The following is a 16792-nucleotide window of genomic DNA, read 5'->3' as shown; positions in this document are numbered from 1 at the left end:
GAGAAGCGTGGGGAGCATTTGCATGACACACCTACACACTGCAGCTGACACACCAGTGTGCCATAACACACAGTTTGGAGAGCTCTGATCTACTGCTTAATATTTCAAAAATCTCCTAAGCAGCATTCAGTCTAAAAAAACAAACAGCATGTCATTAAAACTAAAGCACAACCTTAAAAACAGCAATATGGAAACTACATAAAAACATATAAACTTAATTTTCATGAAAGCAGATAGCCACACTTACCAAATCCTGTAATCTTTGAAATTCATGAGTGTGAGTCATTTTGTTTCTTTTTGGACTCCTAGTGGTGCGCCCTTCTCAGAGTGCTCCTCCAGCTTCCTTGCTCCAGAAAACGGCCAAGATTTCCTCAGCTCTTTCAAAAATGATCCCTTCCCAGGTAATTAGAAGCTGACCTGTCCTTGACAGGAACCATATTGTTCCATCTCAAAAACAAGGATCAAATCCGACAGAGTTTAGTGCATGAACAAAGTTGCTTCTATCTCACACAGCTTCTCTCTGGAAGATTGAAGGAGTCTCTGAGCAGATTTGGGAAAGGGAGACATTCAGTTACATGATTGAACCCCAAGAGTGTGCTCCTGCGCATATTAGGTGGTTATTTAGGAAGGAAGACATTTTATCTGTGACTCCTGGTGGATATGTGGCTCAGGGTGCCTAAACACTGTTGGCGGTGGGGTGGGGGTTGCTTAAGAGATTTTAGGGAGGCAGGTTTTAATTTTGGGGAGGCTTAATTTTTCTTGTCCTTGGTATTAATTTTTTGTACCGTTATTGTCAGACCCACCCTTATAGACAAGCAAATTACAGATTTTATTTACTTGTGTTTCACTTTCAACACACACGCTCCCCCTTCCTCCCCCTCTTCCTTTAACATGTTCAGAAGTTTTCTTGTTTTATCTCTCATAGCGGAACATTTTAGTTCTAAAATTCCCCACCAAACAATAATAAAGCATTTGTGCCTTTCAGGGCCGGCAGCAACCACCCACTGCTGGGGTGGAGAAACAGACTCACCAGTGGAATGATTCAGATCCTGTCATCATAGGAATCAGGGAGGAGGTGAGGCTTTCTGGAGCTATGATGTACTGTTCCTCCCCGGGTCACCTTTCTTTGAACCTGGACTCCATATGAAGTTGGACTTAACTCTCATCAATGGTCAGAGGATGATGGGAGTTGTAGTCCAACAGCATCTGGTGGGCAACATGTTTGCTGTCCGTACTGTTCTTCCCCAACCTGAGCTCTCAACGGTTGGGTGTGTCGTCATTTAACATGCATGAACGACTAAACTTGTTCCCGTAGATTGCACATTTCCAGAAGGAGATGGAAGAGCTGAAAGGCAGGACAGCCAAAGCTGCCATCGAAGTGGGCACCGAGGAAGAGGAGGAGATGTTGAGGATGGAGTCAAACGACCTTCACACTTTCCTTCTGGAGATCAAAGAGACAACAGAGGTAAGAAGATTTGGGGGAGGGTGTAGCCTCCAGTTGAGAACCAAGTTTTCCTTCATGCTCAATTATCTCAGGGTTGAGAGTGGGTTACTTGTTAGGTCCTGGTTTTTACAAATTGAAGAACTTCTCATTCTGTTGACTGCATAGGACAATTATGGTGGTATTACTATTACTAAGACTGTGACATTTTCTGTGCAATCCTAACCATATCTGCTCTGTTTGGTAGCCCTGGTAATTCAAGGTGGGTGTTGTATTCTTCATTGTGTGGTGTATATATTTTATATTCAGCTTTGCCTGAAACAGTTGCCAAATCAGTATCATAAAGTACAGTGGTTTGAAATGGCCTTCTGATTCCTGCCCCACTCAAGTCCCACTTATTAAATACAGTAGTTAGTTCACTCCATTGTTTTGTAATTGAGTGTATGTTTTCATTTGCTGAAAACAATATGCTGTGCCTTAATAGGCCACTTTGCCCTTGGCTGCACGCCTCATGTATTTTCCTTATTTATCATACTTATCCTATTCCCATCAGATTGCACTCTTAAGGAGGAAGTTTGAAAGGGGGTTTGGTGCTCCTGAAGGAGACGTACTCTCTCCATTGTGTTGCCTCCGGTAAATAGTTTTGCTGGGTTTTGGGGAACCGTCCCACAAACCTTTCTTGACCTAGAGACAAAAGTAAGATGACAGAAATGTGCATACAACATAGTTCCATCTTCTGGTTAAAGAAGCTTAGCACCATGTCTGAAATGATAACCATAATTTGTGACTGGCTTGGAAACCATGGTCTGAAGGCTGTTTGGGTTCTATTCTTTTGGCAGATCATATATATTTATTGAATGATTTTTAGCCACTTCTTGTTCAAACTTCTCAGAATGACTTTAGAGCAAAAATCCACAGCAAGCCACTTAAAAATTCCAGTGGGAATAAAATGTCTGGTTTTGAGCTAAGACTGAAAATAAAATAAAGACAGCATCAAGCAAACAGTTTGCCACAGTTGAAGCCTCTAGACCAGGGGAGGGCAGGCTTCCAAGATCTGCTGTTGCTTTTGCTAGAATCCTGATATTCAAACAGAACAGTCGCAAAAGGCACACGCTTAAGGACAAATCCCTGGGCTTAGTTTTCTTTAATGTTGAGTACCAGAACTGAACAACACCATCAGTCCTTCTCACCCAAATCCACCCTGGTTACCTTCTACCCCAGGCTTTCTTCATTTCAGTAATATATAATGGGGCAGGTTGCTAATGTTATTGTTGCCACTGTTTTTGTTCTATTTATGTTGGGGTTTTGTTTTTTTAAGTGCTCTGTTTTGTCTAATTAGTTTAGTTATGGTTATGGGGTGGCATACAGATGCCAAAAATTTTAAAAAGAAATGAACAGGGAACTGGGATGCAGACAGGCTTGTAGACGCCTTGTGATTTGTTAGGTCCCACCACTCCTGCCCCTGAGATGTAGAATCCTGCTTCTGGCAGCAGTTTGTGCTGCTGAACTGTGTTGTTGCCCCGGTATAGCTTTCTTCCAGACCTGATGAATTAACATTCCTGTGGAAAAGCCACATATGTGTTTTGTGACAAAGAGTTCCACCTACTTCCTGGTGGGTCTTCCTCTCCCTTTGTTCCTTTCTTGTAGTCCCTTCATGCAGACTTTAGCCTCCTGAAGACAAGCCTGCTAGAGGGGTTTGCAGGGCTGGAAGAAGCAAGACAGAAGGACAAGCGTGCTCACAACTCTGCGTATCTTCACCTGCTCTATAAGAGGCCTTTGGACCCCAAAAGTGAAGCTCAACTTCAGGTAGGATCCTTGATAGGGCAAGGGAGTCAGAGCTTTGGGAGCCAGGGGGAAATTATAAATGTCTGCTAGGGAGGCAGAGGAAGTTCCAAACCCCATGGTCCCCAGCAGGTAAAGGTACCTCTTCCAGTTAGAGATGTCACATAGGCTGCTCCAATCTCTAGCAAGCATTCCCTGCTGCTAGTTGCTCCCTTCTCAGAAGTTAAGCGTGTTTTGCTTGGAAATGTTTTGGTAAGAGCTTTGGACAGTGTATATGAATCTCTTACCTCTTCCCCTTCTCTTTTTACTTCCCCAAGAAGTAAGTAGATTAGACTGAGATATGGTGAGTGGCCCAAGGCAACCTTGTGAGTTTCATGTCTTCGGATATTAGAACCTGGGTTTCCCTAGTCTTATAAAGGTAAAGGAGAAGGGACCCCTGACCATTGGGTCCAGTCGCGAACGACTCTGGGGTTGCGGCGTTCATCTCGCTTTATTGGCCAAGGGAGCTGGCATACAGCTTCCGGGTCATGTGACCAGCATGACTAAGCTGCTTCTGGTGAACCAGAGCAGCACACGGAAATGCCATTTACCTTCCCACTGGAGTGGTACCTATTTATCTACTTGCACTTTGTGCTTTCGAACTGTAAGGTTGGCAGTAGCAGGGACCGAACAACGGGAGCTCACCCCACCACGGGGATTCGAACCACCGACCTTCTGATCGGCAAGCCCTAGGCTCTGTGGTTTAACCCACAGCAGCACCCGCATCCTTTTCTTAGTCTTAGTCAGTCTGTTTATCCAATACTCCAGGGCAGCTATGTTTTGGTCCTTACAGCTGCTGGTGAACCACAACTCCCAGCACCCCTGACTGTTGGCCGGGCTGGCTGGGACTCATGGAGTTGGAGTCCAACCACATCTGGAGAACCACAAGTTCTCCATTACACTGTACTGCTTCTCTGTGAATACATGTGCAATTCCCCAGATTGGATGGAAACGGATGGAAACTATTTGTAGACTGGATTGGGTTTTGTGACTACCAGTTGACAGTCCCTATTATGGCCATGGCCCAGATGTAGAACATTTCCTTTGCATGCAGAAGGTCCCATCTTCAATCCCTGGCATCTCCAGGTAGAGTTGGGAGAGAACCCTGTCTGAAACTCTGGCGAAGTGTTCCAGTCAGTGTAGCCAATACTGAGCTAGTTGGATCAGTAGTTTGACTCAGTACAAGGCAGCTTCCTGTGGAAATTGGCTGTTGATTCAGAACCATGAGGACTAGAATCTTCCTTATGTTTAGGGGAAAATCAATAGCCCAGTGGTAGAGCACCTGCTTTGCATTTAGGAAGTCCCAGATTCATTCCCCAGCATATCCAAGTAGGGTTGGGAATGTTCCCTGCCTGAAACCCCTGAGAGTCACTGCCAGTCAGTGTAGACAGTACTAAGATAGATGGACCAATGGCCTGACTCGGTTTAAGGCAGCTTCCTACGTTTCTGGGGTGAGCAATGCCTCTATTGTACGATTCTCTAAAGGGCAAATTGTTGGCCCGCTGGCCTAGAGGCCGTTCTTTAAGCCAATGTCATCTTCTCAACATTTTCCTTTGCTCCATCTTCAAACATGGAAGGCAAAGTTTTCGTAATGAAGTGCCACTTTAATAATTCTAACCCAATTTTTATAAAGAAAAAGTGGGTTCATCATCGGGGATTGTTTTATCACCACAAAGTGCCGTGCTGCTCAATGTGATGATTTACAAGGACTTGAGCTGCTGCAGTTAATTTCACGGATGGGGAGGCTGGAAGCCAAATGGGCTTGTAAATGCTGGGTTGCCGCAGGAAGTTCCTGCCAATGTGCAAAAAGGTTTTTTCGAACGAGAGAATTCACCTCACTCTGCTTGCGCTTCTCCTCCCCTGGGGTGTCAGAAGTTAAACAAGCTATTTCTCCCCTGTCGTGCTGAACTGTAAAATATTGAACTGAGCCTTGGCTGGTATTGTGTAATTGACACAGCTTGGATGCATGAGGATAATGTGGGATGCGACCTCTGAGCAGGAACCATAATTAAAACAGTACCTTAGAAGGCTGAATGTAAGGTCAGGGTGTTAGTTAATCTCTTATTGCCCTTGGGTGATAACTCCCTTGCCATAAGAAGAGCCCTGCTGGATCAGGCCAAAGGCCTACCTTCTCCAGCCTCCTGTTCTTACAGTTCCAACCAGGTGCCGCAGTGGAAAGCCCAGAAGCAAGACTGGAGTGCAGCTGCGCTGTCCCTACTTGCGATTCCCAGCAACTGATAGTCAGAGGCATACTGCCTCTTTTTTTGCTATAAGGAATTAAAATCGAGGAAAGGTGGATAGCATTTCTCTCTCTCTCTCTCTTTTGACAATGCTCTTCAAAATAGCAACACATCCTTTCCGAAAGCAGCAGCCATCTCTCCCTACAAGTGTAGCAGCCAGCAAATCAATATCTTCCACAGCCCTGCTGAGTTCTGAAGCCAGTGGAACAAGCACATTCATTAAACTAAAGAAGCCTTTTTGGGGACAATTTTCAATCATTCATGCACACCAGTTGAGGCTCCAATAGGCCCCCTGCAGGCAATAATCATCTTCCCCAAATGCCACATCTAAATTAAAATAGGGCATTGAGTCGTTGTTGCTTGAATAAACATGTGAATCTAGTTCTGTAACGTGATATAAATAAGCAGAATCTGGCTGGATTCGACTGAAGGCCTGTCTGGCCCAGCATCCTTTTCTCACAGTGGCCAATCAGATGCCTCTTTGGAGCCCATGAACAGCAACAGCCCTTTCCACTTTGGCCCCATTTTCTTGAAACCACTTCCATCATTAATAACCCTTTTCAGTATACAAAATGCTTGAAGGTTCACTTTGCCCTCCCGGCACCACTGTGAGTTAGGCTTGAGACAGGTCTAGGCATGCAGCAGAGTGAGGTGCAGGCTGAGGGAGGGCAGATCTAGTTTACATAAATCAAGAAAGACACCCTGATTTTCTCAAATTCATCCTTTATTTCTGCAAACTGCTTTGTACTCTACTATGGTACGTCAAGCCCTCTAACAATGCTATTTCCCAAATCCCAGCCAACCTGCCTTTCTCCAAAAGCTACAAGTTTCTGATTGGACTATTTTAGTATGCTCAGGCTGCCCAGTCACCAATAAGGCTAAAGCCGGGTCAGAGAAGATAGAAATGTTTTTAAATAAATGCCTTCTCTAAGGTTGTTTGCACTGATTCTTTGGTTATTTATCCATCCTGCCCCACCTTTCCTCAACTGGGTGCTGGAAGCCTCATTGAAATCTAGATAGATCACAGTCTGTTATTAACCACAGAAGGAAACCAAATCAGTATGGTTGTAAACTCTTGATAATCTTAATAATTTCTGAAACAAACCACACACACACACACACACACACACACACACACACACTTGTATAGTGTCCTGAGTGGATTAAAAATGATTCTAAATTCCTCACCCTCTTTTTTCTGGGCAGGAAATCCGGCGCTTACACCAGTACGTGAAATTTGCTGTTCAGGATGTGAATGATGTCCTGGATTTGGAGTGGGATCGGCACCTGGAACAGCAAAAAAAGCAGAAGTGAGTTTTCAAGCTTACTTCTTAGCTAAGTGATACTCAAAAAGCCAAGTGTCTTCAAATATCATAGTGCGGTTTGCAACATAAAAACACAGATATCTAGCATGATAACAAATGCCAGTTGGTGCAGCAATAAAACTGCTGGCACATTTTCAAAGCTAAGCAGAGTCCAGTTTCAGGTTTCAAATTGGATGAGGGGACTGACTGGGTTGAGATTCTTGCATTGCAGGGAGTTGGACCAGATGACCCTCTGGGTCCCTTCCAATTCCTCAGTTCTACAATTTGATGGTATCATAAAACGAAACAAAACCCCAGTTCTTATAAGAAAAGCCCTTCTGGTTTATGCCAATGGTCCATGCTGTTCTCACAGTGGCCGACCAGATGGCTGTAGAAAACCGATAAGCAGCATTCAAGGACACGAGCGCTCCCTTCCTGCGGTCTCCATCTGCAGAGATTTGAAGCGTTATTCTCTGACCTACCATTTACAATCTGCGTTTGTGCTTTAACTGTTTTAATATATGACATTCTTTAAATGTTTGCATTGTTTTGTTGTATTTTTCTCTGTTCTTTTGCCTCTCTCTTTCTCTCCCTGTTGAAATTTGGTTTCTGGTTTTTCCTTTTCCAAATAGGCACTTACTGGTACCTGAGCGCGAGACTCTCTTCAATGCCCTCACCAATAACCGGGAGATTATTGACCAGCAGCTGAAACGGCTGAAGAATTTGGTGGGCAGCCTGCAGGAGCTCCGCTTGTACAATCAGACGCCACGGTGGAGCCTATCCACTACCACCTCTTCCAGCAGCAGCATACAAAGGTGGGCATTGCTCAAGAAACCCCTCGAGCAGCTTTGCTTTCCCCCTCTGCAGTGCATTGGTTTGTCTGAGTGCTGGGTCCAAAGCTTTGCCAAAGAAGGAGCATTGTGTCCAACCTAAGTTTTGCTCAGCGTAGACACTGAAAAGAATGAGGATTACTAAGTTAGGCCCATTAATTTCAAGAGGTTTACTATTTGAGTTGAACACAATCCATTGAAATTAATGGATCTATGTTGGTCATGTCTGTTAATTTCAATGGGTCTAATGTTTGCTGTAAGCCACATTTTCCTTCCTTGTGTTTGGGTCTAGATGGAATGGAAAGCTTGTGTGTGTGTGTGTGTGTGTGAGAGAGAGAGAGAGAGAGAGAGAGAGAGTGTACATACTTTTTTTAAACAGCGTGTATCTAGTGCTTAAAGCCCCAAAGGGTGCTATGAATAACAGAGAACTTGGCAGTGGGACAAACTAAGTAGGCTTTTAAGCTTTCAGGGGTTGTGGACTGAAACAGATACGTGTGTTGAACCATGTTCCACCCCCACCATCCCCACATTCCTCCAACCCATCACCAGCCCCATCCAGCTTTGTGTGTGTGTTTAATATCATTGAGTAAACATTTTCTGAAAATCTTTTCCTCTGTTCAGTTTGAATAACGGTGACTTTTAGTCCGTGGATTCTGTTAGAAACTGTATCCCACCATCCTTTATACTGAGCACAGTCGTACGTGTTTACATGTCTAGAAGGTGCTTACCACCACCTTCCCCATCCCCAAGTACCACATTCTGTACTATGGGAGTCCCCTCCCCACAAAGAAGAACATATCACGGCGGGTTTTATGGTGGGTAAGGGACTCAAGTTAGAGGGGAAGGAGATGGAAAAGTCAATTCCATGGGCAGATTCCACTTACGGAACTTGGAATCCAACCTCTTGTAACTGATAATGCAGGTGGATCTTCTTGTGCTGCTGGCCAGTTTAGTTTTCCTCAAAGGAACATGCCTGTAAACACTAGTTTCCTGTGAGTTGCTTGCTTTTCTTTCTCCATATGTACTTCAATGTCTAAATAGAATAGCATAGTGGTTAAGAGCTGTGAGCTAAGAAATGGTCCCTCTCTACTCAATATTTACAGTAGCTGAGTTCACTGGAAGCCAGCCTACATAAAGAGTTCTTATAAAACAGATGGTGGGGGACCTTTGGCCCTCCAAAGGTGGTTGAACTACAGCTACCATCCACCCCTGGCCAATAGCCCAGGTGTGGTGGGAGTCATTGTTCAGAACATCTTGAGGATCAAAGATTCCCTACTGTTTTGTTTTTTTTTTTTAATATAAAACAGTAAATGCTCGCAGATGCAGCTCTATTTATGGGAAAACCGAAGTGGTTGTTTCAGACTTTGGATGCTTGGATGTGGGGGCAGCCATGGTAGCAGCCCTCATTTCCCTCTGTTGAAGGACAGAGCTCAGTGTGTGCATGCCATGTGGCCTGTCCTGGGTCCCTTAACCTAGAGGTTTTCAACCTTTTTGAGTCCACGGCTGCCTTGATCAACTACGTTCTTTCTGCAGCACCCCTGTGGGGCTCAGGAGCCCAGTTATGTCACCCCTTGCCTGAAGGGCTAGCATCCTCTTTCCCAAAACACCCTTCCTTGTGGAGTGTTCCCTCAGCCTCCTCTCCTTTCCCCTCCCCTTGGGAGTCCTCCAGACAGCTGCCACCACTGCCCCTGGTCTCTGAACTCCCCCCCCCAGCCTCCCACTTGTCTCTCCATACGATACGATATGATACTCTTTATTGTCATTGTCCCATACAGAACAACGAAATAGAAAAATCTACATAAGACATTCAAAACCCAACAAGCCTGCTATCCCAGCTATCCCAACCTGGTTAGCCCCCTAAGAACTCTGATGCCCTGTTTTTTAATACAATATACTCCCATACAGACTCCTTACAAAGCGTTTAAAACCAAAATCGTATTTGGGTAGAAACTGTTTCTCAGGCGGCTAGTCCTAGTCTTTATAACCCAGTACCTTATTCCAGAAGGCAGAAGCTGAAAGAGATCATTTCCGGGGTGCGCACTATCCTGCGCTATCTCTGCAGCTTTCTTATGGCACTTGGAAGAATAGATTTGATCCAAGGTGGGAAGAGTGCACCCAGTTATTCTCTCTGTAGTCTTTACAACCCTGGACAGCATTGTTTTTTCCCTGACTGTGCAACTCCCAAACCACAAACACAGACCATAAATTAATACACTCTCCACAGTACAATGGTACAATGGTACCATTCCCAACAGCAAGGGCTGGCTGGCTGGGCTCTCTCACCCGCTTGTTTGCTTACTCTGAGGCCACTTCAGCTTCTGGCAACCAGCCCCACCCCCCACCCCCTGGCCAGTCCCAGAGGCACCATTTGCCTGGAGAGCTTGTAACCAGGGCTGCTGCAACAAACAGCTGTGTAAGCTTTTGGGATGCAGAGATGTGAGAGGGCATCAGAGGAGGGAGAGAGGGACAGAGGCCAGTGTTTCGCCTGACTGTCAGTCAAGGCACCCCAGGGTGCCACAGCACACTGGTTGAGAACCACTGGCCTAACCTGCTTCCCACAAGTGCAGTGGAGCCTTCTTTTCCTACTAACCATCACAGGAGGATGCTGTCCTATCACTTTGGAACTTCTTGTTTAATGACACCAGACAGGTGCCTTCACTATTCCCTTTTCAGTGCCTATTTTTGGTTTAGGTAAGCTTGTCCAGACACATAGAAACAGGAATTTAAAAAATATTTAAAATCCACAATAAGAAGAAAAAACACATTAAAATTAATGTTGACATTCTGTTTATCTTGTCTTTCATAAGGCAAGCATCTCCAAATGTACAGATGTTGACATGCTTTAATCTCTTTTTAATTGCTCATGTTATTTCTTTTAAAAGGTTTTAAAATTTGTTTCTGGTTATGTATTGCTAATTTTACTATTTATTGTAAACTGCTTTAAGGTTTTATTTATTACAATCAGTGTGTGTGTGTGTGTGTGTGTGTGTGGTTAATCAAACAGGTGATTTTATTGTTTTTGCTTTACTTTTTGTAAGCCACTTAGAGGTTCCATTTACAATTAAGTGCTATATTGTTGTTAAATAAAATATGGACATATTTTTCCTCTTCTAAGTGTCAGTAAGCATATAGGTAAGATGCTTTGGCAACTTAGTGTCTTCCTCTGCACCTCATCATGGTATTACATTTTTTGCTTCAGTTTCTTTTCCATCATCTGAGGAAGAGCTTTGATAAGCGTTGCTGCAGATGCCCCTGGTTTGTATATGAACTAAAATCGTATTGCAGTGTATACAAATTGAGCTAAAATTGGTATTCAGCCAAGCTGCATTCCAAGTAGAGCTATTGAAATTTATCTAAATCAGCCATGTCCATTAATTTTGATGGGTATACTCTAAGTAGGACTAATGTTGGGTTCATCCCCATAAATATTTTAGTTTTGCCTTTAGCTAATTTTAAGTTGCTGAGACCACGTTTCTGCCATGGCTCGTTGCTGTGCCAAGAATCTGACGTTAGTTGTGCTTTTTGAGTTCTTCAGAAGCAGTAAATAGGGTCTGATTGATGCCTGGCTTCTTCTTTTTTCCTTTCCCTCCCTTTTGCTTTTCTAACTCTCATCAACTCAGCCTTGACAGTGAACTGGAGAGCCTAAGTAACGCCTTGACAAAAGCCACTCTTCAACCTGCCACCAGAACTTCAAAATCACCAGGTAGTGACTACATTGGTCTGTTGTCATGTCCTTGTGTAGTGCTAATGTGTGTGGGTTTGTTTTCTGTGAAACAAGCACACTTTAGGGGACTCATTGCACAGAGATAATAATCGGTGTTGATTACTGTATAAAAATTTATCAAGGTTTTGTACATCACAGTCAACCACACTATGAATTATGATGGGTGTGGAGAACCTTATGGCCCTCCAGATGTTGTTGAACTACAACTCCCATCAGTCCCAACCAGCATGCAGGATCCCAGGGAGGAGCTCACACCTGTTCCACTCCCCTTTTAGCTCAGCATAGTGTGGCACCTTGGCAGCTGATTGTGGTAAAGGAAGAGCATCCCAAATCGCAATCCTGGACTCAGAATGCAAGCTGAGCCAGCCCTTGGCTTAGTTGCTCTACCAAACTGATCTAAAAAGACTGGCAAAGCAACTGCGATCTGCTCTGCAGGAGCCAGCACGTTCATGCTAAACCATGGTTTGTCTCAATGTTAACATGTGAACCCAACCGCTGTATGAAATAATAATTTATTTATTTTTTAGCTTGAATCACTTCTTCGAGCCTCAACCCTTTTTTCCTGCACAGTGAAGCTATAAAACAAGTTAGAATATAGTCACAGCAATAAAAATGTAGATGGAGCAGCTACAGTGTTGTAGTTCTATGCTGCTTTTCTATGCTGAGTGTGAAGTAAAAAAACAAAACAAAACCCTAACTGCACAAGGTTTCAGAAGTCCACCATGAAGATTCTACCAGCATATTTAAGACTGGGCCGGATGACTGATGAGGACTCGTTTTTCTTCTGGTTTGATGGTGATGTAATAAAGAAAAGGAGGAAATGAGCAAAACATTGTATGCAGCTAAATTCTACTTGGAGTGGACCCAAGTTAGTCATGTTCATTAATTTCCATGGATCTACTCTGAGTAGGTCTAACATTACATACAACCCCCCCCCCCCGAATAATTTTTCATCCATATTTTATTTTTTATGATTAACTGTTACAAATACTTCATATGAAGAGAGCTACAAGGCTAGCATGCGTAACTTGTTTCACTTTGCAACCATTCTTTTATATCAAATATTATAATCTTCTTTAATCCTAAAATAGAGAATTACCTATGGCCACCTTTTCAGTGGGTGTTATGGACTACAAAAGCATGCCGGTGCTGGCGGGACTTGCAGTCCAAAACCTACAGAGGGTGCCAGGTTGAGGGAAGCTGTTCTCAGTGGAGGAGGGAGACCATGGCGGTTGCTACTGGTTTCAAATCCATGGGCTGGCTTTCAGGTTAATTTGATGAAGTGTTCCCAGTACATCTGGGAAACTGAGTTCAACAAGCTGCACTATGTGTAACTAGCAAGTTGGTATCTCCTAACATTTAATTTACTCCTGCTCAGAGTAAATGTATTGAAATAGTTGGGCATGACTTACTTCAGTCCATTACTTTTAAATGGATCTGCTCTAGAACTCAGTTGGCTGGAAACCTAGTCTTTTTTTTTAAAGTGGATGTAAGGGTTTGCAATTGAAACTGAATGTCTGCAGGATTATAAGGGTCCATACTGGCAGTGCTTGATAAATAATCATGCTTCTTGCTTCTCTTCTAGCCAAACTGTCCCCTGTGAAGCAGGCCCAGCTGAGGAATTTGCTTTCTAAGAGGAAGGTGCCGCCCGTAAGGACAACTGCACCAGGTATCCTCTGGGACTTGAAAATAACTTCATCGCTTGGCAAAGTTGTTTTTCCAGCTGTCTGCTCCCCCTGACACACAGACACACACAATAGCCTGCCTTTGCCATTAGGTGGAGCCAGCTGCAAAGCATTGCAATATATTCCTCTCCTCTTCAAGGGGTCCTTCTGTTCAGGGTAGCCATGCCTTCCTCCTCTACTAGCTGTAAGGGGCTCTATCAGACCAATTCACTATCCAACACATTTGTATATTTCTTTTTTAATTGACAACTTGGCATTCTGTAGCTCCACTGACCATGCTTGGTCTTCATTGGCCTGCTTTTTGGAGGGGCTCCCCTTTGGGAGTGGTTGGGGTGTTGTTGTTTTTGTCCTTCTACAATCCTTGGGATTTGCTCGAGTATGCTGTTGCCTCCCTCCTGTTTCCAAGTGCTTGGTTCCATTTTAAATTAATCTAAAGCTGCTTGCACACTATACATTTTAAACATGCACCCTCCCTCAAAGCAGCATGGGAACTATGGTTTACCCCTTGGAGCTAGAATTCTCAGCAACCTTAAGCTACAGGTCCCATGATTCTTTGGGGGAAGCTATGTGCTTTAAATGTATTGGCAGTGTATGCAGTCTAAGCCAATTTTAATCTTGGGATTGCTGGGTCAGAGCAAAGGCACCTCAAGATATCAGAGTGCCAATATCCCGTCACATCTTGTTCCATGACTCTTCCTTCTGAAATACCACCCACCCCCTCAAAGCTACTGTATAAGCTTCCAAATCAGGAAGGCTTCCTGTTGCTCTCATCCCCTCTTTGCCTTATGATTTCAGCCAACCTCTCCCAGTCAGCCTTCCTGTCCTTGAGATACGATGAAGATTTGGATGATGTTAGCTCCACGTCTTCCATTGCCCAGTCCCTGGAGAATGAGGATGTTCAAGCCGCAGATCCAGAGGAAGAGGAGGTTGCCCCAATCCAAGTTCCCCGGCATGCCCCCGTTGTCCGAACCCCCTCAATTCAGCCTGGTCTAATGATACAGCCCCTCCCTCATGGCAAACCCCACATCCCAATGGGCACTTTGAGTGAGTAGACTATAGAATGCACATCTTTCTCATTTTGTGTTTCATTTTGCAGGATTTTTGTTTGTCAGTTTTGTTGGCAGACCAGGTGCTGAGTTGAGATGAGATGACTAGATGCTGGGGAAACAATTGTAGAAATCTAAAGTGTAAAATGAAAACCTGCTGGAGGGAGCGAGGGAGGGAGGGAAGTCCGCGCTTGGTAGAGCAATGAAAAAACAAGTGGGTATAAGATTATGGAACTTTATTGTATTTGTTTTGTTTGTTTGATTTATACTAAAGAAAATTAATAAAAATGCATTTAAAAAAGAAGAAGAAGAGATGACTAGATGCTGAATTGAGTTGTCTCAATGCTTAGCTGAGTTAAGGTGGACCATTAGTCAGATCAAGTATATTAGTTTTCCTATGTTTTCATGATTGGAATCTCTTTTGATGAAAACATGGACACTTTATGCCAAGAAACCTAAATTCTCCACTGACTCATTTTCAACCTAATTATTCACACATTCTTTTGCTCATTTTGCTGAAAATTGCTCAACCTCTTTGCTTCTGGGCCTCAGTATTCTGACTTATTGAATTTCTGAGCTGCAGGGTCTGGGAGGGAGCAAACTGCAGCATTTGTTGATGTTTCACTATTATGCTGCCCTTCTTCTAACAAGCTTAGGGCAGCAAACATGGTTTCCTTCTCCCTACTACAGTGGTACCTTGGAAGTGGAGCGGAATCCGTTCTGGAAATTCGTTCGACTTCCAAAATGTTTGGAAACCAAGGCGTAGCTTCCAATTGTCTGTAAGAAGTTCCTGCAGCCAGTTGGAAGCTGCGGAAGCTCCGTTGAACGTTCGGCTTCCAAAGAACATTCGCAAACTGGAACACTCACTTCCTGGTTTGCAGCAGCATTCGGGTGCCAAAATGGACGAGTACCAAGGCACTCGACAACCAAGGTACTACTGTATATCTTCACAAAAACCCAGTGTGGTAGGTTAGGTTAATAGCAATTGACTGGCCCTGGGGTATTGACTCAGAGAGTCCCCAGTTCCTTGCATGGCAGTTCTAGGCCTTTCTGGCAAGGGTTAATGGGAGATGTCACCTCAAACATCTGATTGGTAAAGGCTGTTTGTTTGTTTGTTTGTTTGTTTAGATTTTGAAATTTACAAACAATTGCATCTTCTCTATTAATCCAAATCTATTCTATCTCCATTACAGCCATAATTCATCGTTAAACTACAAATATTATTCCAATCCTACTAATAATTTTAATTTAAGAACTTTGCTTCAGGATGAGAACAGAAATCGTGTGGCGGCAGCGGGAGGCCCCATTAGCTAAAGTGGTACCTCAGGTTAAGAACAGTTTCAGGTTAAGAATGGACCTCCAGAATGAATTAAGTTCTTAACCTGAGGTACCATTGTAATACTTGTAGTTTAACTATGAATTATGGTTGTAATGGAGATAGAATAGATTTGGATTAATAGAAAAGATGCAGGGGGGGGGGGGAGTTAACATAAGGACCCACAAAGGGGAAGAAGGAAGTCCAGGGGAATCGACGAAATTCTCTTTCAGTTTTGGTTGTTTGACAATTTTTAAGGTAAATTATATATTTTACCCATTCCTTATTAAAATTTTGGTCTTCCTGATTTCTGATACTTCTGGTCATTTTTGTCAGTTCAGCATAGTCCATCAGCTTAATCTGTCATTCTTCTCTTGTAGGGACTCTGTCTTCTCTCCATCTCGGGCAGCAGTGGTCGCGTACATAGTCTTTTCTGGTCTATTGGTATTTTAGCACCTAGAATTCCTAGAAGGAAAGCTTTGGGTTTTTTAGAAAAAGTTATTTTAAACAGTTTCCCCCCAGTTTATTATATATCATCTCCCAGAATTCTTTTACTACTTTACAAGTCCACCATGTATGGTAAAAGGTGCCTTCTTTTTCCTTGCATTTCCAGCATGTACCGTATTTGACCTTATTTTATACATTTTAGCTAATTTGCTAGGAGTTAAGTACGAACAATACATCATTTTCATATAATTTTCTTTCAAAGTATGACCTCCTGTAAATTTCAAATCCCAGTTCCGTAACTTCTCCCATGGTGTAAATTGGGAGTTTTTCATTCAGCATTTTTGGTAAATTATTCTGCTTAAGATTATCTTCAATATTATTTATGTTCTTTTTGCCGGCTCAGTATAAGGTAAAGGGACCCCTGACCGTTAGGTCCAGTCGCGGACAACTCTGGGGTTGTGGTGCTCATCTCGCATTACTGGCCGAGGGAGCCGGTGTCATGTGGCCAGCGTGACTAAGCCGCTTCTGGTGAACCAGAGCAGCGCACGGAAATGCCGTTTACCTTCCCGCCGGAGTGGTACCTATTTATCTACTTGCACTTTGACGTGCTTTTGAATTGCTAGGTTGGCAGGAGCTGGGACCGAGGAACGGGAGCTCACCTCGTTGCAGGGATTCAAACTGCCAACCTTCTGGTCAGCAAGCCCTACGCTCTGTGGTTTAGACCACAGCGCCACCCGCGTCCCCTGGCTCAGTATAGTTTTGAATAAAATCTTACAAAATGTTTTCTTACATCTTTTGGATTATCTATAACTTTACCTTCTATATTGAGCTTGAAATCAGAAATCAGGTCTTGCCAGTTAAGTACATGTAAATGTTCCCTCTCACAGAGAAATAAAAATATATTATTTATTATTATTATTAAGTCTTATTCCAACCAGG

At 43.5% G+C, this 16792-nt stretch overlaps 1 protein-coding gene across 15 annotated transcripts in view; it reads left to right on the top strand.

The window, feature by feature from the left end:
- The window catches only part of NUP214 (nucleoporin 214), an 80729-nt gene that overhangs the window by 20763 nt on the left and 43174 nt on the right, over nt 1–16792 (top strand). For 12 of the 15 annotated variants that reach the window (XM_083596841.1, XM_083596839.1, XM_083596836.1 and 9 more), the window contains exons 14-22: nt 310–401; nt 986–1075; nt 1316–1465; nt 3089–3247; nt 6709–6812; nt 7439–7621; nt 11257–11339; nt 12946–13029; nt 13841–14089. In XM_083596841.1, coding sequence (XP_083452967.1) covers nt 310–401; nt 986–1075; nt 1316–1465; nt 3089–3247; nt 6709–6812; nt 7439–7621; nt 11257–11339; nt 12946–13029; nt 13841–14089 — 1194 coding nt within the window. The remainder of the gene's footprint in view (nt 1–309; nt 402–985; nt 1076–1315; nt 1466–3088; nt 3248–6708; nt 6813–7438; nt 7622–11256; nt 11340–12945; nt 13030–13840; nt 14090–16792) is intronic. The other 3 variants (XM_083596830.1, XM_083596831.1, XM_083596832.1) reach the window with 1 other exon arrangement.

Source organism: Podarcis filfolensis (assembly GCF_964270895.1).
Source record: "Podarcis filfolensis genome assembly, chromosome: Z".
Lineage (NCBI taxonomy): Eukaryota > Metazoa > Chordata > Lepidosauria > Squamata > Lacertidae > Podarcis > Podarcis filfolensis.
The sequence above is the reverse complement of the archived record's forward strand: the minus strand, read 5'-3'. Positions and strand labels throughout refer to the sequence as shown.